Genomic DNA, 24814 nt, shown 5'->3' with positions numbered 1-24814 from the left:
ACACACATGCCAGGTTGTCACGTGTGCTGTATACATACATACAATTACAATAATGAGTGGGCCAGAATCTAAAAATCATATTGATCGTACAATCCTAACCATTTAATTGGTGTGTACAAATGAGTGTCAAAAGACATGGCTCATCACATTTGATGAGAAAGTTCATTGGTTGGCTGGTTAGGATTGTCCTATCAAGGCAATTTGTTGGTTGGTAGACAGCCGATGATGGCCAACGGTTCGGTGCCCCGAATCTCTTTGATTTATGATAAATATACAGCAAACAATGTGGTGGGACAGTAACTCTCCCGCATCCTCCCTATGGAAGCATGGCATAGGTATGTTTTATATAATCTACTACTTGCACAGAAAACTCGTAGTAGACTTCAAATGCATAAAATTTTCAAACACTCAGATGCACATACATACCTAGGCACTCTACTCTCCCAGATAACTGAAAGCTGTTATTCTTCTAACATGCCTATGCTCGCCAAACACCAGTAGCATTTCACATCAATCTTATGCTGTTTGCTTCAATTCAGAAGCTGTTCAATCTCCTTTACAGAAGGTAGAGTGTCACTCAGGCAAAATCAACCTACTGAGTTCTACGCTGACCAGAAACATCAATTGGCCAAGCACCAACGTAGAAAAGACTAAGCTTGAGATATAAACCCTGACACGTCGTCTATCTAACCACGTATTTTCATGTCTTGGCCCCAAATCATTTGCAAGGCCACTCAAACCAAAAACTTCAATGCTCTTTTCATCTCTAACCCATCAATAGCAGAGATGCGGTAGTCTGATGTTCGAAATTGCTAAATGGGTGATCGTCTTCTGTTGGAAATTTGATCCTTGGCTTGTCTTCCTCAAAACCCAGAAGCAGTTCTGATTCTTCCGCACTGTCCTTTTCAATCTCATTCTCTTCTGTTGGAAATTTGATCCTTGGCTTGTCTTCCTTAGAACCTATATGTGGTTCTGATTTCAGCGTGCTATCCTGTTCGTTCTCATTCTCTTTGAGAGGTGGCTGTATCGTTTCAGTGTTTTTGTCAATATGAACTGTGCTGGTACTGCCCCAAGTGCCCAAATCTTCTGTTTGGCCATCCGTATCTGAACTGCTGAGCTTACATTTCTGTTGGAATTTATCGTCCTTGGTAGTTATGTCAATGGATGAAAACAAGCCTTCCGCCCTTCCATAATCATCGTAATGAGAATTACACCTCTCGAAACATGATTCCCTGACTGACGGCGTTGAACGCTGGCAGAAACTCCCAAATCCTTCAATCCCACGAGCGAGCTTACGAGCTCGGTCCCTTTCTTCTTTTAGGAGCTGTCGTTTTTCAAGTAGCTGCAATACCCACTCGGATTTCTTTTTTACAGTCAGACCCCAGTTGAATCTGCATAGCCTCAGATACAGACAATCAGCACTGTTCAAAATCAATCAAAAACAAGAAAATGACAGTCAAATCGCTGCCAAGCATCTTCATGTGACAGATAATCCGTATTTTAAATACCATTCTGATAAAGCTATGTTTTTGGCTGCGTTTGTTTGCACTATCAAATTGAATTGCAATAATTTGCTAAATAAATTGGAAAAGACTAAAGCCCTGTTTGGTTGCCACTTCAAAATGATTTCATCTCATATTAATTAACGGAATAGTTTAAAAACTTGAAAACTCGAATCAACTCGATGTATAGCTGGATCGAGTTGACTGAATGACTCGTATGTCTTTTTTTGACTCAACTCAATATTTAACGCAAAAATTTTAAAATAGTGAAAGTTCATAATTAAGTTAAATAACATAAAATAACCAAAAAACTCCACACTAAACTACTTTTCAATTTATGAAATTATCAGTTTGACCAGACAAATGACTTGGGACGAGTTACTGCAGGTCGCATCAAGTAAACCGAGTCATCAATCCAACTCAACAGGTCTTGCTGAGTCAGAACCGAGTCAGTCTCCGTAGTGAGTTTCACAGTCGCTTGTCTTGAAATCTCACCCCAGTCGAGTTGAGTCAGTGTGTTTTAGAACTATGGTTAACAGTAATAATGTATTGGAGATCTGGTGAGGATTAAAAATATAAACTCTGGATCTCTAATACATAGTCACTGTGAACTCATTCTCTAAGTGGCAGCCAAACAGGGCCTCAATTGCAATTACCTCATCATTCGTATAATGGGGCTTGGCTCCAAATTGCAATTACGAGACCAAAAGGAATACAACTGCAATTTGAGGACTACTTCCTTGCCATGAATACTAAGCTAAATGCCATTTCACTTCCATCTATCCAATTATCACAATTCCATTTCACTTCCATCGATCCAGTTATCACAATTCAATCCAATAGTGCATCCAAACAAGGCTTATTTCAATAAATAAGATTCACACACCAAAAAAAAAAAAACTGAAATTGCATATCACTGACCCCCTTTCATCGATGTACTGAAAGTTTCCGAGCTCCCTGATAACGTCTCTGTCGGACTGAAACTCCGTCGCTGTGCTTTCCGGTCCATGTGTTAGAAGGTGTTCAAGCAATATCACAGCCTTGTAAGACTCCCTCCAATTCTTTCTATCAAATCTTGACAACCTGAAACACCAACAGAAAGGAAAACTCAAGACCATAGATCTGGTGGGCCCCACTGTGGATCGACTTTGCCCAAAAATCTCTCCATTGGGAGATTCTCACCATCTTTCTTGTTTTCATTTGAAAGTGGAGTGTTCTGTGCAGGCCACCGATGGAAGAGTTAGGATTGTCCAATTGGGGAGATTTTTGGGCCATGATCAGTCCACGGTGGGGCCCTCATCGACGTTAAAGGATCAGGAGCATATGATTCCTCATCAATGGATCAGATTACAAAACCTCTTGTGCAGAATCTCCACAATTCTCCAATAATCATCAATTTCAAAAGCGGCCCGCGATATCAAACCCATGGTCTGCGCATCCGGTCCTGACGGCTTCCCGTCCGTCGCTTCTTCCGTCAATCTTCATACCCACCATCCAAACTAATATCAATACCAATAGCCAAAAATCGGTGCAAGAATCGCACAACATGGATAAATTGAGCAGACCCAAGATTGAAAAACTTACAATTCGATCGGCGTTACATCAGTCAGAGCCAATCGTGCGGTCCTGATCTTCTCCTTGAGAAAGAACGACGCCTGCTTCTTGAATTCATGGAAGAAAGGGCTGCCCATGTTGGCATTTCAGATGATCGACGTGCCGGTGATCGGTCGATGGACGGCTGGGAAAAGGTAGTGTGAACAAGAATCCAACCTACTCCATTGATGCAACTACTACCAACAGCTGTTGGAAAGAGATGATTTGCATATGTAAGAAGATTTTCATGGCTAGAAAAGATATATTGGACGGTGTCTACAAGATGGTGATGGAATGTGGGGCCACAAACGTCAACGTTTGGAATTTTCTTTGTTGGACTCTTGTCTGGCTGTGATTAAGGCCCACCCAATGGCAACAGGGCAATTTCGTGTGACATCTGAGCACACGTGAGATGTGGTCCCACAGTGTGGATGAGATCGTCCCAGGCAGGATGAATGAAGTGGGCCTGCGTATGAAAACAATGGACGGCTGAAAAAGGACTGTCAATGGTCCACTATACATGTTCGGTCCGCCTGACGAGTTTGACTGGGTTGGTTTTTTGGACCGGTCGTCTACATGGGGTGGCCCACTTGATCCATGGATTGGATATGCTACTTACGTGCTGACGACTCGTTTTTAACGGTGGGCGTTCTATCATCTCGGGATCCTGCGGTGTGGTCCACCTTAGGTGCTGGACAGTCCATGTGTTGTTCATCTTACGCCACCTTTGCAGGAAACGGATTGGCTACTCCCCCTGACACCAGCCAATGGCTGGTGGTCGGTGCTATGCGAGCCCCACCATGATGAATGTGTTTCATCCATGCCGTCCATCTACTTTTACAGATCATTTTACGGTATGAGTCAAAAAATGAGGTATATCCAAATCTCAGTGGACCACATTACAGGAAACATTTTTGAATGAGGACGACCATTAAAAACATTTTGTGGGCCATAAAAGTTTTAGATCAAGCTGATCTCTATTTTTCTCTTCATCTGGGCCTGTATGACCTAATCAACAGATTGGATGTCAAATAAACAGTATAGTGAGCCTTAGGAGGATTTTAATGGTGGATATCCAATCACTATTGTTTTCATGTGGTGTGGTCCACCTGAGATTTATATCCCTCTCATTTTTTGGATCAAGCAATAAAATGATCTGTAAAAATGGATGAACGGAATGGATGAAACACATACATCATGGTGGGGCCCACAGAGCGCCGACCATCAGCCACGGAGCTGCTGGCAGGGGGAGCAGCCAATTCGTTTTTACCTTTGCATCCACACGTGCCAGGTTTTCAGCACAGGTGCCAAGTTGTCGGCAAGTAAACGTGGCACTTCGTAAACGTGTCACGTAAGTTGGACAGTGCGGTAGTGCAACACACAGCGAGTGTGTAGTGCTGGAAAAAGCTGTGGGCCCACACATAGTTTATGTGCCTTATCCATGCCCTCCATCCATTTTTTCAGATCATTTTAGAGAATGAGCCCAAAAAAGTGGAAGATCCAAATCTCAGGTGGACCACACTCTAGGAAACTTCGGTGATTGAACGACGACCATTAAAAATTAAAAACACCTTGGGGGCAACAAAGGTATTGGATTAAGCTGATAATTGTGATTTCCCTTCATCCAAATCTCTGTGACCTATTCAACATGTTGGATGGAAAATAAACATTCCAGTGATCCTTAGAAAGTTTTTAATGGTGGGCGTTCAATCACCACTGTTTCCTATGGTGTGGTCGGCCTGAGACTTTGATCTTCCTCACCATAAGGATCATAGCCTAAAATGAGCTGGAAAATGGATGGACGGAGTGGATTAAAAAAAATAATAATAAATCATGGTGGGTCCCACAGAGCTTCGTGCAGTACAATACACTACGCAAGTCCTTCGGTCCCGACAACCGTCCTGGCATTGCCATTGACGGCTCGCTCAAATCTTGCATTTTTCATTTTACGTCTGGCATACGTTTAGGTGACCGGGGCCGTTGGCCTGGATTTCCCTCTTGTGTGTTACAAAAAATGAAAAAAATGTAGATTTTATATAAAATATATATTCTAAAATAAATATAATATAATATATAATATGTTTGAAAAATACCTCTTGGAGGTTTTTAAGAATAGTCCTACATGAAAAATGGAAGAGAAGAAAAAATAGTTTAAATGAAAACAGTGGAGTATTATAATATTTACTTACCTATTCCAAGGACTATGCGCACTCGGGCACGGGCACAGGCTCAATGCAAGGGTGTGGGCATGTGAGACGGTGTGGCTGTAGATTAGAGGACTGAATGAGAGTCCTCCAAAATATATAAGATTTATTTCCCTGGACCATAACTCCTAGCCACCATAGCATATAAAAGGAGGGTCTGGATGGGTTTCCAAACCATCTCACAACCCAATTCAGCACTACCATACGAATTGAGACAGTTCACTACTCCTCTCTCTATACTCCAGTAATTTCAGCAAGATAGCAATAGTTAAACCTTTGCAAGAAGAACAGACCAATGGTGTGGTCTAGAACGGTTCAACTGGACCAGTGGCTGAAGACTTGACCAGTGCAATAGTCTAAATCATAATTTTCTTCTTTTTTTTTCTTCCGGAATTTTTCTTTTATTATATTTCTACCAGACTGAGTGTAATAGAGTTCCAATAGGTGGGCCTTCGTGTTTGCTGAATGCAGACTCACACCAGGCTCGTCATATCCTAGAAGCGATTTGCATGTAACCTATCAGCATACTCAATTCACTTGAGTAGGGGCAAATAACGCTTTAAGGATAGCGTTTCAGACGTGCTTCAGCCTGTCCATATTTCAGATTTATTTGCAATTTTTGGTTTCCACATTATACAGAAATTATATCAATCTGTATAATTTCCGACAAACTTAAAGCGTTATTTGATGGAAGCCGACAATGTTTCATCTATCAAGTTGATGAATCAGGACTTGATACGTCTTGATCAGTTCGATGGAACCAATTTTACAAGATGGCAAAACAAGCTGAAATTTCTCCTGACGACGCTGAAGATCTATTACATATTAGATCCAAATTTGCAAGCGCTACCTGAAGCATCCAACACAGCCACACCTGAACAGGTGGCTGCCTGCACCAAACGAGTCGAAGACGAACTCTTGTGTCGAAGACACATTCTGAACGCGCTCTCCGACCGCCTGTACGATCTGTACCAACAGACATCATCAGCAAAAGAGATCTGAGCCGCTTTGGAGTTTAAATACAAGGCTGAAGAAGAAGGTACCAATAAATTTCTCATTGCCAGGTATTTTGACTTCAGCATGGTAGATAATAAACCACTGCTGCCCCAAATCCAAGAACTGCAGCTAATAGTAAACAGAATCAAAGCGATAAAAATTGATCTTTCCGAATTATTCCAAGTCGGGGCTATAATCGCTAAATTGTCTCTGATGTGGAAAGACTATAGAAAGAAGTTGCTGCATAAAACTGAGGACTATACACTGGAACAAATCCAAAAACACCTTAGAATTAAGGAATAATCACGTAACCGCGACAAAAATAATAATAACGGGAATGCCTCGTCCAATGTACATATAGTAGATAACACTAATAACAAGAATCCCGAGAAGAATGATGCCCTGAAACCCAATAAAGGAAAATTCAAGAAAAACGCTCAAAAGAAGAACGGAAAGTTCAAAGGCCCATGCCATGTCTGTGGAAAAATCGGATACTATGCTCAAGTATGCCGATATCGCAAGTCTAAAAAAGAGGCAAGTGCAGTAGAAGAAAGCAATATTGTGGCCATGATCATTGAGGTGAGTATCATCCAAGGCAAAGTTCTAGGTTGGTGGTATGATACTGCCGTTACAGCACATGTGTGCTACGACAAATCAGCCTTCAAAACCTATAAGGAATTGACCGATGGTCAAGAAGTCCAAATGGGTAATGAAGTCCAATCGAAGGTTGTCGGCAAAGGAACTGTCGAACTGATATTCACTTCTGAAAAGAAATAGATTCTGACTAGTGTACTGCACGTCCCAGACATGAGGCGAAACTTAGTTTCTGGGGATCTTCTGGGAAAACCAGGCATAAGGGTGGTGTACGAGTTAGGTAAACTGATTCTGTCTAAAAATGAGAATTTTGTCGGAAATGGATATGCTTGTAACGGAATGATTAAGTTTTCTCTAAGTGAAAGTAGTACTTCTGCGTTTATGATTAAATCCGCTGGACCGTGGCCTGATAGACTAGCTTATATAGAGTATAGTATCTTGAAGTTCGTGGCTAAGAATAGTTTAATCTCATACACAGATAATGAAACCGATAAATGTAAAGCGTGCATACGATCCAAAATGATGAAAAAACCTTTTTCAAGTGTTGAAAAATCGTCCCAAGTATTGGATCTTGTGCATAGTTATATATATGAGTTAAACGACATTCTTACTCGTAGAGGTAAATGGTACTTCATAACCTTCAGTTATATATATGAGTTAAACGACATTCTTACTCGTAGAGGTAAATGGTACTTCATAACCTTTATAGATGATTGCTCTAGATATGTGTATGCTTATCTGTTAAAGAGCAAAGATGAAGCATTGAACATATTTAAAATATATAAAGCAGAAGTAGAGAATCAACTAAATAAGAAGACAAAAATTCTCCGTAGTGATAGAAGAGGAAAATACTTCTCAAATAAATTCGATAACTTCTGCGAAGAATATGAACTGATACATCAATGTACAACGCCATACACACATCAACAAAACTGAATAGCTGAAAAGAAGAATATAACATTAGTAGAAATGGTCAACTTAATGTTGATAAGAGCAAAGTTGCCACTAAATTTATGGGGTGAGGCACTACTTGCAGCATGTCATATACTAAACAGAATTCTGTCTAAAAAATATAAAATATCTCCATATGAAATATGGAGAGGTAGAAAACCTAACCTAGGATATCTAAAAGTGTGAGGGTGTTTTGCATACTGCAGAACTCCTGATCCAAAAGGAACTAAGTTAGGACCGAGAGTTATTAAGTGCATCTTCGTAAGGTATGCACAAAATAGTAAAGCTTATAGACTTCTAGATATAGAGTCTAATACAATAATAGAAGCAAAAGATGTTGAGTTCTTTGAGAATTCATTATCCTTGGAGTCAAATGATAATGAAATCCAAACTTCTGATAGAGAACCAGACAGTACAGCTCCACAAATAGTGGAAGCTCCCGTTGAACATCATATGAGTCAAAGGACAAGAATAGAAAAGAGTCTAGGAGATTACTACATGCACTCACAACGTGTCATTTTCATCTTGTAGAAGGAGAGAAGATGTTATTAGAAAAATACCTATAGTGATGATTATAAAAGATGATCATAAAACATATAAAGATGCTATATCCTCTAGAGACTTAACTTTCTGGAGAGAAGCCATAAACGATGAAATGGAATCCATACTGTTAAATCAAATATAGGAACTAGTAAACTTACCTCCAAGTTCAAGACCCATAGGGTGTAAGTGGGTATTTAAGAAGAAATATCACACTGATGAGACTATCCAAACCTTTAAAGCTCGATTAGTAGCTAAGAGTTTTAAACAAAAAGAAGGGATATATTATTTTGACATATACTCTCTTGTAGCTAGGATAACATCTATTAGAATATTATTTGCACTAACTTCTATACATCATCTTCACATCCACCAAATGGATGTAAAGACCGCATTCCTGAATGGTGATCTCAATGAGGAGGTATACATGGAACAACCTAAAGGTTTCGTTCTACCAGAAAATGAAAACAAAGTATGTAGATTAGTCAAATCTTTGTATGGATTAAAACAAACAATAAAACGGTGTCATGAGAAGTTTGATTCAAAAATATTATCTCATGGTTTCAAGCATAATGTAGCTGACAAATGTATATATTCTAAAGTAGATAGTAGCTATATTGTTATTATTTGTCTGTATGTTGATGACATGTTAATAATAAGTAATAAAATGGAAGGTGTGACTGAAACAAGGAGGTTTCTATCTTCCGTATTTAAAATGAAGGATTTTGGACAAGTTGATACCATCCTGGGTATCAAAGTTAAAAAATATTGTGGGGGTTATGTTTTGTGTCAATCTCATTATATTGAGAACATACTACACAAATTTAACCATCTAAATATAAAGGAAGCAAAAATTTCATTTGATCCAAGTATTAAGCTAAAAGAAAATACTGGAAGAACAGTTGCACAATTAGAATATGCGAGTGCTATAGGGAATCTTATGTATGCTATGCAATGCACTAAATTTGATATCGCATATGCTGTGAGTAAACTTAGTAGGTTTACTAGTAACCCCAGTACTGAACACTGGAATGCAATCAGTGGAGTCCTTGGTTACTTAAAAGCAACCAAAGACTTAGGATTATTTTATTCAGAGTTTCCTGCTGTATTGGAAGGATATACCGATGCGAGCTGGATATCAAGTGTAGGGGACAACAAGTCTACTACATGGTGGGTATTCACCCTAGGAGGAGCAGCTGTATCTTGGGAATTCAAGAAACAGACTTTCATAATGCACTCGACTATGGAGTCTGAATTTATAGCCCTGGCTGCAACAGGCAAAGAAACTGAGTGGCTAAGAGATCTTCTATTAGAAATTCCTTTCTATATAAAGCCTGTATCGGCTGTATCACTATATTGTGATAGTGAAGCCATATTAGCTAGAGCTTATAGCGGCACATATAATGGAAAGTCTAGACATATCAGTCTTCGACATGATTATGTTAGACAATTGATTCAAGATGGAATCATAGTTATTTCCTATGTGAAATCAAGCAATAACTTGACAGATCTTTTTACTAAACCTCTACTGAGAGATGTAATAAAGGCTACATCTAGAAGGATGGGGTTGAAACTCTTCAACTAAAGTTCCACCAGTGATGGTAACCCAACCTAAAGTCAGAAAATCTCTAATTTAAGGTTAATGGGTAAGAACAAGTTACTGATATGTGAAAAGTTTTCAACACTAAATTATAAAACCTCATCCACAATAGATAAGTACTGAGCGTTACGAAAGAGGGTTAAGTCTTAGAACTCTTAATGAAATCCATTCTATAGGACAAGTGTCTTATAGTAACAGATACACTGGAAGGATTTAACCTATATGGACATAGAGATGGTGCCGTCTCTCATGAGAGTTAGGAGTTTTCTCACGGGATCATTTACGAATTATGATAAGCACATCACCATTAATTATGCTGAGCAAGATTATGGGAATTCTAACAAACACATAGCGAATATGTGTGTGGTTTTTTCGACTCTGTTATCTATGAATAACTGGTTCAACGCTACGGCTACTAGTCATTTCGACAGAGTTTTGAGATACTTACACTAAGGAAAGACTAAAATCGAAAGATATCTTTCTTTATGCATATAAGCTGATTATTGGCAGAACTGTTTAACCGAGAAAATATATTTTATAAAAATCAAATGGGGAATTGTTACAAAAAATGTTGATTTTATATAAAATATATATTTTAAAATAAATATAATATAATATATAATATGTTTGAAAAATACCTTTTGTGGGTTTTTAAGAATAGTCCCACATGGGAAAGGGATGAGAAAAAAAAATGGTTTAAATGAAAATAGTGGAGTATTATAATATTTACTTACTTATTCCAAGGACTATGAACTTTGCGTTTCCAGTGCGTAGCACCATAACACCCCCGCGCGCGTGCTTGCGCTCGAGCATAGGCACGGGCACGACTCGGTGCGAGGCCGTGGGCATGTGAGGCAGTGTAGTTATAGAGGTGCTAGTGGCACACTTTGCACTTCGCACGTGCGCATCGTGTTGCAGAGGGTCGCTCCCTTCGCGAACCGGAGCGAGCCGTGTGCGAGTCGCGGTGCGACTAAGTGGCTACGGCAAATAGCTGGGTGAAGGAGAGACTGAAGGACTGAATGAGAGTCCTCCAGAATATATAGAGGGCTGAAAAAAGAGCTGCTGTAGAAAATCTGTAACAACTGTGCCATAAGTGCAAGGTCCAGCTGAAACTGCTGCATGGCTAACCCAACAACTAGAAAACGGCTAGCTGTTGTTTTACAACAGTCAACATGCAACAGATTAATGGCCCATGCACAACAGTAAGAAAACGGATAGTTTTCTCTAACCGCCAGAAAATGGTCATGAGATTTATTTTCCTGGACCATAACTCCCAGCCACCATAGCCTATAAAAGGAGGGTCTGGATGAGTTTCCAAACCATCTCACAACCCAATTCAGCACTACCATACGAATTTATTCAATAAATTAGAATTTTTACTATCCATTTAAACGGTGTCCACCGTATCAACGGTCTTGATTACTCATGTTTTCCATATGCATCTTGAAAATGGAAATGCATGGAAGTAGTATGCAGCGCGGTGCGTACAAGCGTTCCACTACACTTTCTTCCGTGGAGACATCTTTACCAAACGCCTATCGAGCCACGCTCATCCACGTGGGGTCCATTTCCCATTTTATTACGAAAAGAATAATAGAATTTGTGGACCGTAGTAGCTGCAAGACGCGGACACGTGTTGATGATCTACGTCATCCTTGGACTTTCATATCTAGTGGAACGTGGGCAGTACTGTATTTAAAGTTTAAATAATCTGGGCCAATGATTCGAAGGCTAGGATCACCCAATTTTTGCAACTTCTGGGTATTGGCCATCCACGAACAGACCAATGGGTTTTGGCTGGGAAGAGTCATCTGATCCGACGATCGATATGGTTCCATGGACTGTGAGCCATACATGTATGTAGAACTGGCAATAAACGGAATGGGCCAATGGGTCAGCTGCCCCAACCAACCAGCTTTTGAAATGGGTTCAGGCCACCAGATATCATGGCCGGCAATCAGCTGTGCTAGGGCTAGGCCGAAATTAGCCCTACCCCAAATGGGCCGGGGCCCATCATACAAGAAAAGGAGTGAAAATGATCAAGGGTCTAAAATATAGCAATCTAAGAAAATTTTAAGGTATTCTATCCTTCCGGAATGAGTCCCATTGTATTAATGGTTTTGATCATTGAAACTACACATGCACGTTAATGATTTTGATAATTCCTTATTAATAACTTCACCATTCGAAGATCTTATCAATGGCGTCAAAAACAATGATTAGATAAGATAAGATCTAATCAAGAGCGTCTAAAGCAATAATTAAATAACATAAGTCCATGCCAAAAGCAAAAGAGTAGCAGCCTTTTTGGTAGATGGCTAAAAGTTTTTTTATGAGGTTGTTGGTGAGCTCTTTTCACCTACTCTCTTTTTTAACTAATTCTTTTGAACCGATATCAAGGTAGAAATTATTTTGATTTTTAAACGGAGTAAAATGGTAATAATTACCCATTTACAAGAATAATTACACCAGCTTTCAAAAAGCAAACAAGCCCTTAGTATAAATAACTTGCATGTTTTTGAAGGGAGGAAATGAAATGCATTTTGGACTATAATAGATAGGAAGAATTGAAAGCATTTTATAGTTGTTCAATATACTTATAAAAACATATATGATATCTCAAATTCACTTTAATATTTGAATTAATATATGTATATAAAAATAAAATAATTGTAATAAGCCTGTTGAAATATATGTTTTAGCCTTGAATAAGCCACTAACATAAAAGTCACAAACAAACAATTTACCCATATTTTTTAAATGTTAGTTTAATTGGATGTTTGAACTGTGTGGATAATTTTTTTGGTGTGATTTTAGTAAAATAGCTTATGACTGAATTATTTCGAAGTATCTTCAATGGCCATGTGGCAAATATATGCGTAGCAATAACTTTATTTACTAGTCCCAGCCTCCTAAAGAGCCTAGAAATACATTTTACCACCATTTACTCTCAAATATTTTATCTTCCTCATCTCTTAATTTCATTTACTCACATCCAAACATACTTGTTATCTCATTTACTGCCATTTACTCCCATTTAAACCACACTTAGGGCCCGTTTGGCCGGTCGGATTGGAAGGGATTGGATGGTATTGGAAGGGATTGGAAGTTAAATCCCAGGATTGGCCGGGCGTGCCATACAGAGTCGGTGATCTGATCCCAATCCCATGGATCTTAAGACAATCCACTGACAACACCAACATTACCTTTAAATCCCATCCAATCCACCTTAATACGTTCAAATTTGCTTGGTACATGTTTGGTTTAAGGGATTGGAAGGGATGGGAAGGTTTAATCCTAAGATTGGCCCGCGTGCCAAACAGACTGGATATAGCAATTCAGGAATATAGCAATCCCATGGATCTCAAGACAATCCACTAACAACACCATCATTACCTAGAAATCCATGCCATCCACCCTAATACCATTCAATCCCTTCCAATCCACCCGGCCAAACGGGCCCTTAAAGTTAAAAGTAATATAAATAAAAGCCAGTAAAAACCTTTAAATACATAAAAATGATTAACCAAAATGCAATCAACTCATTTTTAGGCATCTACCAAATAAACTGGGATTAAATGCTCTAAATGTTAAAGCATTCTAATTTCAAATATTTATTTGCGAGGCACGTTATGGATTGCTCACGGTTCGAAATGATCACTTCTATTGGAAAACAAGGCTAAATTGCAGATGAATAGGGTACCTGAACCGTCTAATTTTTTCTGGGTACCCATAAAAAGTGTGTTTCACGTAATGGACGGTCTGGATGGGTTAATCGGACTGTGGAAGTGTGCTGATGAAGGGAAAAACATGTTTTGGGCCCGTGGAGGTTTCAACGGTAAGCATTCAATCTATACTATTTCTTATTATGTTGCCCACATGAGTTCTGTATATGGCTCGATTTGTACTATATATCTCAAAATTATCTGGCGCAAGGAATGGACGGAGTGGATATTACACAGATATCACAGGGGGACCCACAGCGTCTCAAAATTATCTGGCTCCGGTAAAGGGGTTGCAGGAGTTCGATGTGCCGTTGATTGGGCGGGGATTTTCCCGCTTCTTTGTTTATGGAATTTTATAGCATATTTATTTTCAGATAAAATTTTTGATACTCTGGTAGAGCGTGATGGTTCATAATCAGGCAGATAAATTGCATAATTTGAACTTCTGCAACTTAAATAAATCCATACAAATCTCAGATTCAAAGTTTAGATGGGTTTTAAACCTATAATTAGACTAGTTTGATATCTACTTAGATCGATTAGTGGACATTTAATGGATGGTCAGTATAAAACAATCAACAGTCCATATTCAACAAAGAACACGTTAGGGATTAGAGAGGCTAATCAATCTAAATTTTTGAACATGATCTACCTATAGTTGGAAAAAACATTTGGGGTGTTTAATTTGATTTTATTTATGCCACAGCGTACAATATGTAAGTGCCTGCGTATCATCCATTGCAGTCTGGCAGCGTATCAAATAACTCCTCGTTTATTGCATCACGTTTCCGATATTATACTATCTTTAGATGAGAATCATCTCCAACTAGTTGCTTTCGGGGACCATATTGATGTTTATGATAAATCTAAACCGTCCAACAGGATATTTACCCCATGAAAATGAGATGAGACAGAAATCAGGCCAATCCGACCATTATTTTAGCCATAACATCATTTTGGATTTTTTGCGTGGTTGTACACTTTCTTCAATGGTGTGGCCCACTTGATGATTTAATCAGCATTATTTTTCGTCCATAACATTTTAATTATGTAGATAAATTTTATGGACGGGTTAAATTTTATATCAACATTACAGTGGGTCCCATTCGTTGGAGATGATTCTTATCTAGAGGAACTGGTTCTCTCTCTTCAGGAGTTCGTTTATCGTCCGTCGCGAGTCATATTACTACGTTTGTCGTGGCTCATTGAGGCCCACTTGATGAGTGGTCGATCATCGAAACGGTCCATTCTGTCGATTATACTTCTTAAAGTAAATTTGGGAAAATTATACTTAAAGGATGATTGCATCAACTACTATAATTAAATGAATTTGGAACAATGAAAAGTAAAATTTCAATGGATGAAAGTAAAATTTAAAACTAAAAATTTTTCTTCTTTAATGAATTTATAGATTATATAAAGTAGTAAGTAAAATATGGATGGTTCAAATCATTGGATCGTCTCAGAATGTGGGCCCTGGCGGATGGCGACACATGCAGTATCCTGAATCGCGACTGAGGCAAGTCAACTTCTCTCTTCGCCGGTAAAAAGGCGTTGAACTTGCAGTGATAGAGCGTCCGTGACTCTCTCAGTACCAATTCCCGATCTCGATCTTTCAAATCTCTCCGATCCAGCCATTGCGATGTTCTCATCTCTTCAGATCCGACGGCCTCCATCATCGCTGCCGAATCCTCCGCTCCGCAGCATCTTTAGCCTCGTTTGGTGGAGAAGATCGGGGAAAGAATTCGCAATCGCCGCAGCTGGGGTCGTGATTCTTGTGTTCATCGTCCGTTCCACCTTCGATTCATGGCAGGAAGGGAGCGGTTCGACCAGACCGATGGGTTCGGATTCGGATCTCGTGGAGCTGACTCTGGTGAGAAATGCAAAGGCCAGAGGAGCTGGTAAGAGAATTTCTGATTTTCCTCTCTTAATTTTTTAATAATTATTTTTTTTCGAATAAGCTCTTTGCAAAACCTTAAAACGCTCTTAAACCCCCTATTGAAAACAGAACTTACAACCACCTCCCTATTTAAAAACAAAAATTACAAGCACCTCCCTGTGACTTCATTCAATGCATGGCATTCAGTGGGTTCTGCCAGTTAGTCGGTTCAATTTGAGTTAATATATGCCAAATGTACAATTTTTAAGTGCCTGCATATCAAGCATCATACACAACCAGAGTATCAAATAACTCCCCTTCTTATTGTTAGTGTGTGTCATACTAAGATCTTGTGTCACATGTTTAGCCATTTTTTAGTGTGTTATAACTTGTATTATGGTCATGAAGTGTATTTCTACGTATGTGTACACCCTTAGGTGTAGTTTATACATTGTACTCATGGATTGTGGTCATATAGGGCAATTACATGGGACTATAGAACTAAAAATGAATTTGTGTGAGAGAAAAGGGATGTAGAGAAATAAAAGGTTTTCCTTGGGGTGAGATTTCACAATTGCAAGGCATTTGAGTTAGGAGTCGTTTGGATGCTCGTAAAATTCTTAAGTTGTAAAGGGATTACAGGTGCTGTTTGGATACTTGCATTTGCTTGTAAATGCTATACACACTCGTGATGTGTGGGGCCCACTGTAATGTGTATGGTACATCCAATCTGTCCATCATGCCTCCCCCCCACCCACACACACACACACACACACACACACACAAAGAATAAAATAATAATAATAGTGATTGATCATTAAAAACTTTCATATTGAATTTGGAGGCCACTGTGATGGGGGGAGGTCAAGGACATCCAACCCGTCCAATGTGTGCATGCTTTGATGTTCTCCTATGGTCTTGAAAAAAAATGAAGTCATTTTTATGTGATTTGCCAATTTTAGCAAGATTTACTGCCCCAAGCTCTGTGTGGTGTGAATAACTACTTCATACATTGTAAACACTTTACAAGTTAGCCAAACACATAATCTGTTTACCTGTAAACAGATTACCACTTAAAGCCAAATAGAATAGCATGTGAGTGTTCTTTTCTCTACCCCAACATGATCTTTCCAACGGATCAGGCCAAGCACTTTCATGGAGTGAGACCCAATCCCAGGTTGCCATTTGGGCAGGATGGATCACCACAATTCCTTCTAAAATAGATTCTACTAAAATTATCAATAAAAATGAGTTTATCATTTAATTATGATTAAAGCTTTTAATGCCATCTATCAAACAGGACATGCACTATGGAACAATGCAATGGACATCCTAGATCTCACGTCTACCATGTTGGCACATGTGCGATGCTTATTTTTAGTGCTTGAAGACGGCCCATCTACAAATAGGCTTTCCCATGGTTATCCTCGGAAATGGTAAGCAATGGCATGTCACACACAAATAATGCACTTGTCAAGCCATTCATGGGGTGTGGCCCATGTACTGCCATGGCCCAAAATCAGGCAGGTACACTAATAAGGTGGCTACATATGTATGAGAAAAATGCTGGTTAAAAGCAAAAGACCAGCAATCCATATTCAACAGACTTGTAGTTCACCTGGAGAGTGGACTGACTTGATTTGGGAATGGCAGTGGCTATCACTATCTGAATGGTGTTGATTGCACATCTATTTAAGATGCTGGTGTATTTCAATTGATGGGACTGACCATGAATATGCTCAGGCCTGGATTTGGCGCACGTATTTCAATCTCTCAGGAGTATCAATCTGTGAAACTTGCTACGAACATGCCCTAGCCCAAAAACGAAGCTGGACCATTCATTAATGGATAACAAATATGCATAGATCACTGGTCTTTTCTTCTAACTTCATTTTTCTCATACACATAAACCCACTTGATTGGTGGACCATCTCGTTTTTGGGTTGGGAATGTTCATGATAGGCCCCACCTGATGAATATCCAAGATCTTGGACATCTCTCATTGGCACGTGTACAATGAATCCACAACCATTTGCTTTGCATCCTTAGAATGAAATAGGAGTATGACATATTAGATGAAACTTAGGAAGCCGAAGGCACTTGTTTGTTTGAAATAAGGAGTTAGTTTCAATTTTACTTTTTAAGGGGGATTTATGGGGGGTATTTAAGGCTCTACAAGGAGTGTAGGTAAAACCCTCCTCTTTTCTGTGTGATTGGTACTCAGCGTGGAATTGAGGATTTATAGATGCATTAGAGAGTCAACACTGTTTTGATACACCCATTTCCTATAAGTAGGGTGATTCTAGACCATTGAAGTCCTTTGTTCATCCACATTGTGATCATTGATTCAGGTGCTACATATCATACGACTATTAAGAAGGAAATTTTTTTTTATCTCATATTCTGCTGCTTCTAGTGATATTAAACTTGCTGAGGGATACTTTTCCAGGTATCAACTATCTCCTTCATTGTTGTTGCCATCTATTATTCTTGTTCCTTCCTTTCCATCTAACTTGTTATCACTTGCTATCCTTGTGAACAATTGAACCGCAGTATCACTCTCTCTCTCTCTCTCTCTCTCTCTCCCTCTCCCTCTCTCTTTCCTCCTTTTGGCCTCATTGTGTTATTATGGACCTAACGACAAAGAGGACCAGTGGTGGTTGTGAAGATCATGGCCTCATGGGTGTACTTGTTTGACACTAAGAACACTTCCATTGCTTTGGTTTTTGAGTTGGTTATATATAATAAAATGCACATTGATCTGTGACGTACACTCTTGAGTCATTTGTCTTTTAGGCCTTATGATTTGTATAAGATTCCAAATCCATCTGAACTTGCATATGTATGTGCTGAAATTCCATATATATCAACCATGTGGACATGGGCTGTAAACGCATCTATGGGGTTATAATTGCTATACGTTCATCTAGAAGTCAAAGAGCTTCCATATACAACTCACCTACTGTTTAGGAAACTAATTACTACTGAATGTGTCTTTATACCATGCATGTGGCTCACATTTTGGAAGCTGTATAACTATAAAAGTTGTATGACTCTCTTTGACCAATAAATAAGGAATGCACTTGATATTTAGAGCCATAATTTGTTTTCCATTGTGTCTAGTGGACCCCACAATCCACTTAGGTCCTACTAGGGCTAAATATGTCAGCACAGCCTGATGAATGGCCAGGATGCACCTGGTTGCATCATTTCTTCAAAGGGAGTGATGAAGAAAGTAAAACACAATGAGCTTTCACAAATTTAACCATTTTATGAAATGAAAGTCTTTTTGACAGATATGGCGAATGCAACATCTATGGACATTATCTTCGTTTGTGTTTGTTTTCATTGTGATTGCATCCAGAGGTTGAAAAAGTTGGTTCTTGAAATTGTTTATATGATCTACTATTGCTATGGCACCATGTGATGATTGCCTCAACCAATAGAGAATACATGTGCATTTTAATCCCATGTAGATGTTCAAAACAACACACCTATTCTCTAATCTTTAGAAACTTGCCTGTTTGAAATAATAAGTTTTTTCCTTTTTTTATTCTTTTTTTATTTTCTTATTATTTTATTTTATTATTTTATTTTATTATTTTTATTTTTTGTGTTGTATAGTTTGTTTAGATGGAAGCTCCCCTGCGTATCATCTTCGGAAGGGTTTTGGATCTGGCTCAGACAGTTGGCTTGTCCACATAGAGGTGACTTAGTTTACATTTGAAGTACCTTAGAGCTTGTTTGGTTTTCCAATTACAATGGTAAATGGTTGGAAATGGATAACAATTACTTACTCCTATAATTGTATGGTGACATCACCTACATTTGACTAAAATGATGAGTTTGCTACCATTGTTTCTTTCACCCATAAATCATTGTAAAAATGGTAATTTCTAATGAAAAAAATGTAATGACTTCAATTTCCTTTACCTGTTTCCTTTACAAGTGTATTTGGCTATCGGTTTATGAGTCGTAATCCTTGTTTAAACAGACACCTTGAAATGATAATGATGGTTCATTTACTTTGCATTACACATGAAATTGAAAAACCAATCACCCCCTTAACATCTTGTTCCTTGCAAATGGAGTTGCACTGTAGTATCTCTCATGACTTTTCCTTATTGCACCTTTTGAAGATTGCTAGTCATCCACACAAAGCATAATATTGGTGGCATGTATTATATACCCTTTCATTTGCTTCAAAATGCCAAGAAGTTGCACTTTTCACTTTCTTGAGAAGACTTACTTGTTTGGATAGAGAGAATCCAAAATTTGGACATGGAAAACACCATGGAATTCTTTGAAAATGGAAAGCTAGGGCATCCAATAGTAATTCCATTGTTTGGTTTGGATCCTTGTTTTCCAAGGAAATGTTTAAAGGTCCAACGGTCAAACAACGAGAACTCTCTTGTAATCGTGGAAATTGACATTTAATATTTCTTTTAGATCCATGCTTTTTTGAGGAAAACATGGGAAATTGGTTTTCCATGCTTTTTCCCCCTCAAACAGGGGAAAAGCAGATTTCCATGGAAATTATTTACTATTGCACTGATTTCTTACGACACTATATGCTTTTAGGCCCCCATTAAAAGGAAACTTATTATGTATGGATCTTTTTTTCTTCGTTTTTTTTTTTTAAAAAAAAAAATTCCTAAATATGCAAATATGTGTATTTTACATGTCCTAAAGTTTCTTTGAAACATCCCACAAATTTCTCCATTTTTTCCACAATGTTTTCCTTAGTCAACAATACATTTTCGGGTATTAGTGATAATATTGGCGATATCAATACATGTTACCATATCCCCAACCAGCGATACTTGTAACAATGCCAACACCATGGACACTGCTTTGATCTCTGTGTGTGTGTTCTCAGCTGGAGTTTTGAGTCCTTCTAGTGGTTTTGACCAGCGTTCGAAATATCAATATTGCGTTATGTATAGCACCTTGGGGATACAGATGCATATCGGTTATCGTACGGGATATATCGTTAGTATTGGGTAATTTATCACACTTTTTGGGAAACATGGGGAAACATAATGTTTTTTTAAGGGCACATACACTTTAAATGTTATGCATTTAAAGTGAATATAGTTGCATTAGTTCAATCAGACAAATTACCCAGATACTTTGAAATTAGTCTCAATTGGCAGCTGGTTGAATGAAAGTTTTGAAAAAAAAAAAAATTTAATTAAAAATGATTTATTTTCTGAAAATTGATGAGGACTTAACAAATTAGTAGATTAACTCTCATACATGCTTGATTTCATGTTTAGAGTGTAACATTGTAAGCAATTTGGAAGAAATTGGGTAAATTTCGAATTTTTCCTAGATTTTCGCAAATCGGACTACCTACGCTTAAATTTCGAAATTAGAGTGTATGTGATGATCACTTCATCAAATGGTACTAAATACTTCGAAATTAATCTCAATTGACAACTGGTTGAATGAAAAATTTGAAAAAAAAAATAGAGAACTTGAAGAACCGATGGATATCAAAATCAAAGCTCCAACCCCACGATTTTTCATGCAAAACATGAAGAACCAATGGATTTGTAACTATTTGACATTGATTTAACATAATTTTAGCAAAAAAGGGGGGTATCAGCACCAATGTTTGAAATATCGATATCACGTTACATATCGCCTCCTTGGGATACAAATACGTATCGGTTATTGTATGGGTTATATCGTTTATATCGAGTAATTTATTGCACCTTTTGGGAAACATTGGGAAAATTGTTGATTTTTTAAATGAAGTTTTAGGGATTGTTAAAAAAGATACATATATTTAACTCATAACATCTCAAAAAAGAAGTGTACATAGTAGGTTTCTTGAAAGGGTCCTAAGCTATGTGCTATTTGACTGAACTAATGCAATTATATTCAAATTGAATGCATAACATTTAGAGTGTGATGATCATTTCGTCAAACACTCCTAAATATTTTGAAATTAGTCTTAATTGATTGCTGGTTGAAGGGAAATTTCGAAAAAAGTTAATATTTTAATAAATTTATTATTATTAATTTTTAAATAAAAATGATTTTTATTGTCTGAAAATTAAAAAGGACTTAACAAATTAGTAGATCAGCCCTCATACATGCTTGATTTCATGTTTGGAGTGCGAATTTGGGATAAATTGAGAAAATTTTGAATTTTCTCCAAAATTTCCCAAATCAGACTACCTACACTCAAATTTCGAAATTAGAATGTATGTGATGATCATTTCATCAAATACTCCTAAATATTTCGAATTAGTCTCAATTGATAGTTGGTTGAAGGAAAATTTTGGAAAAAAAGCATGGAGAACATGAAGAACCAATGGATATCGAAATTGGAGCTCCAACTCTATGATTTTTCATGCAAAACATAAAGCGTGTTGCACATGTGGGATATAAGATATATCGTGGGATATATTGGCCGATATCATCAATATTGAAAACATTGGTTGTGACTGATAGCCTATTATGTGTTATTTTGTTTTTGTGATTCTCTTAGACACATCATTTATCCCTAACAGTGTTCTAGATATCGGTAACGCTACAAGTTTTGCTAGCCGTGGATACGGAAACAATATCGTTATCATTGATAGCCAGAAAAACAGGGAAACATTGGGAAAACGGTGGAATTTTCTGTGAAACTTTAGGGGATGTTAAAATACACATGTTTGCATATTTAGGAATCAAAAAATTTATAAAAAGAATGCATACACAATAAGTTTCCATTTAATGGTCTCCTAAAAGCATGTGTTGTCGTAAAAAAATGGTTTAATAGTAACCAAAATGAGTTTATATATACAAATGTAGGTACCATACAATAATTAGGACATGTAAAAGTAAATGAACTCAAACATGCATCCATCCATGATCTATCAATGATTTATATAATACAAATGCAGGTACCATCCATCCGTCCATGTATGCACACACACACACACACATACAAACATGCATTCCATCATACAACCATGCGCCTATAAAAAATTTGAAATGAATTTTTTTGGTAAATAGATTTTTGGCAATATCGATACGTTGGTGATATTATTGAAATATCGTCGATAACCTGGTGACACAAATGACACTTGCAATTTACACATTCGAAAATATTAATGATACAAAGCGACACTTGGAATTTACACAGTAGAAAATGTTGGTGATGCATTGGCGATACTAAGTGATATATCTTCGATACTTGGAATTTTTTTATACTACCAATGTTATCGGTATCGCTACCAATATTATCAATATTGTCGAGTTGGAGATATAGGTAATATCAGGGATATTGTCAATATATTGAAGATACTCCAAACATTGATCCCTTGGCATTGAAGATGACTAGGGAAGTCAATACGCCTTTCCAAGCAATTGTTGCTAATTGAAAATGACACCTTTGTAGTTTACACACACGTATATGCTTGTTGTCTCCTTTTTCTTCAAGACTCGTGAAAATGTTAAACGAGCTTTCACAGTATGTTTTGACTTTCTTTACTCTCGTAAAACTTAGGGTGGAGGTTGGTGCAATACGGTAGCATCGTGCGCTTGGCGTAAAATGACTCCATTAGGATCATCAGATCGGATGGATCAAGTTCCCTTCATTGGCATGTTTAGTAGTGACCAATCACAAAATCCTGGTATGTATATATTTCTGAGTTAATACAGATCACTTTGGTTTAGTGTTTGGTTGGTCATTTAGCTTGTTCATGTTCTTAACCTTGCTAAGGAGCCTCCATAAACCTACTTTGATTCCTGTTTATCTATGCTTGAATTTGTGTTTTCTATATTAGCTAGTGAAATCTTTGAATCTAAGCCTCAGAAAAACTTTTGTTGTCTTATTTTTCTTGTCAATAACAATGATTTTGTTAATACATCAATTTGGTATGCTTACATCAAGACTATTTCCTTGCACGGTCTTTTGCATGGAAAATTTGAAGTCTATGTGACTTGGGCATGAGCAATTGTTTTGATGCGTACATCAGACCTTTAAAAGTATATCAACACATAAGGCGTGCGTTACCCTTCTCAATGTGGTTAGATGACGGGTACGGGTTGGGTCTTTAGAGGTTGAAGACCTTACACATGTGTTTGTGATGTGTGTAAGTTGCTTGGAGGAGATATTTGGACCATTGGATTGCGAGGATGGTGTGATCGGATCGTTGGATCATTACGGCCCACCTTTATTGCGCTATCATCGGGACCCATTGGGCATCTTGGATTTGAGTTTATCTTATGTACATTTTATTTATTTGAGTTTTGAGACATTGTGCGTACACTTTTTTGTGTGATTTTTTTTTTTTTTTGAAACTTTTTTTAGTAGGGGTATTTTAGTTAGTTAATGTAATTTCGAATTTATAAGGGTATTTTGTTCTAAATCTAAAATGTAATGTTATGTTATGTTTATGAAAGAGAGCTTTTGCTTGTTTAAGGCCTGATGATTCCGTCTTCAACTTCGAGTGATTGGAAGAGGGCTTGATGCCTAGGGAAGTGATTTCCCATCTCCTTCTCTCATTCTTTCTTTTCTCAAGGTATTTTCTTCTTTCAGCCCATTTTCTTCATTTTCTTATAAATTCTCTATATCTAGAAGTTGATCCCCGTTCTTTTCAATCCAAATCATTAGATCTTGGAAGATCTTGATCCCCACATATACATATTTTGATATTTTTCAAATCCCATCACTCAAGGCCCTAGATTTGAACTATAATCAAAGAACCATCCATTTTTTCTGAAAATTTCAGATTTTTCCTAATCTAGGAAATATTCATATTTCCTGGATTAGAAAATCCACTTGGATCGTTGGACGAACCCATTGCGAGATGAAAGTCTTATATTTCACCGAATCCGTTTAAATTCAGATTTTAAGGTTCAATATAAAGTGTTTGTGATGGATGGCCGTGATCATTGCTGAATTTTCCTTAGTTCCTTCTTGTTTCATGATTTATAATGCTTATTTTTTATTGTTAATGCTTGCATAAATCTGCCTCTTTTAAACTCTGCGTTCATTTAGGGTTGGATTAAGCCGTCCTACACCATGTTTGATATAAATGCAAGCATGACGTTGTGGACACGGGGGTTGGGGACCCTAAAAGAGTTATATACTTGTGTATTTGTACAGATATATGATGATACTGAAGAATGCATTATCATATAATTTTATCTAATGGATGCATACTATGTAGAAAATGTGTTGAGACATCTAAAAATACATGAAAAACTATATAGAAAGCATTTTA

The 24814-nt window shown here is 37.7% G+C and overlaps 2 protein-coding genes across 5 annotated transcripts in view; one reads left to right on the top strand and one right to left on the bottom strand.

Annotated features, from left to right (window-relative positions):
- Nucleotides 1-373: 373 nt before the first annotated feature.
- Nucleotides 374-3379, bottom strand: LOC131243708 (uncharacterized). 4 transcript variants are annotated; one of them, XM_058243224.1, is made up of 4 exons: nt 3087-3366; nt 2859-2981; nt 2424-2585; nt 374-1421 (listed from the first exon to the last, which is right to left on the bottom strand). In XM_058243224.1, exons 1-4 carry the CDS (start codon nt 3191-3193, stop codon nt 767-769), a joined length of 1047 nt encoding a protein of 348 aa, XP_058099207.1. In that variant the 5' UTR covers nt 3194-3366; the 3' UTR covers nt 374-766. The 4 variants fall into 4 exon arrangements, with proteins under 4 accessions (XP_058099207.1, XP_058099208.1, XP_058099210.1 ...); XM_058243225.1 differs by having other exon boundaries at nt 374-1391; nt 3087-3361; XM_058243227.1 differs by having other exon boundaries at nt 2859-3001; nt 3087-3224.
- An 11884-nt stretch (nt 3380-15263) lies between these two features.
- The window catches only part of LOC131243706 (pectin acetylesterase 5-like), a 29469-nt gene continuing 19918 nt past the window's right edge, over nt 15264-24814 (top strand). The window contains exons 1-3 of the mRNA XM_058243219.1: nt 15264-15606; nt 19209-19291; nt 23092-23218. Coding sequence (XP_058099202.1) covers nt 15348-15606; nt 19209-19291; nt 23092-23218 — 469 coding nt within the window. The 5' untranslated portion in view covers nt 15264-15347. The remainder of the gene's footprint in view (nt 15607-19208; nt 19292-23091; nt 23219-24814) is intronic.

Source organism: Magnolia sinica, chromosome 4, assembly GCF_029962835.1.
Source record: "Magnolia sinica isolate HGM2019 chromosome 4, MsV1, whole genome shotgun sequence".
Taxonomy (NCBI): Eukaryota; Viridiplantae; Streptophyta; class Magnoliopsida; order Magnoliales; family Magnoliaceae; genus Magnolia; species Magnolia sinica.
This window is presented reverse-complemented; position numbering and strand designations above follow the sequence as displayed.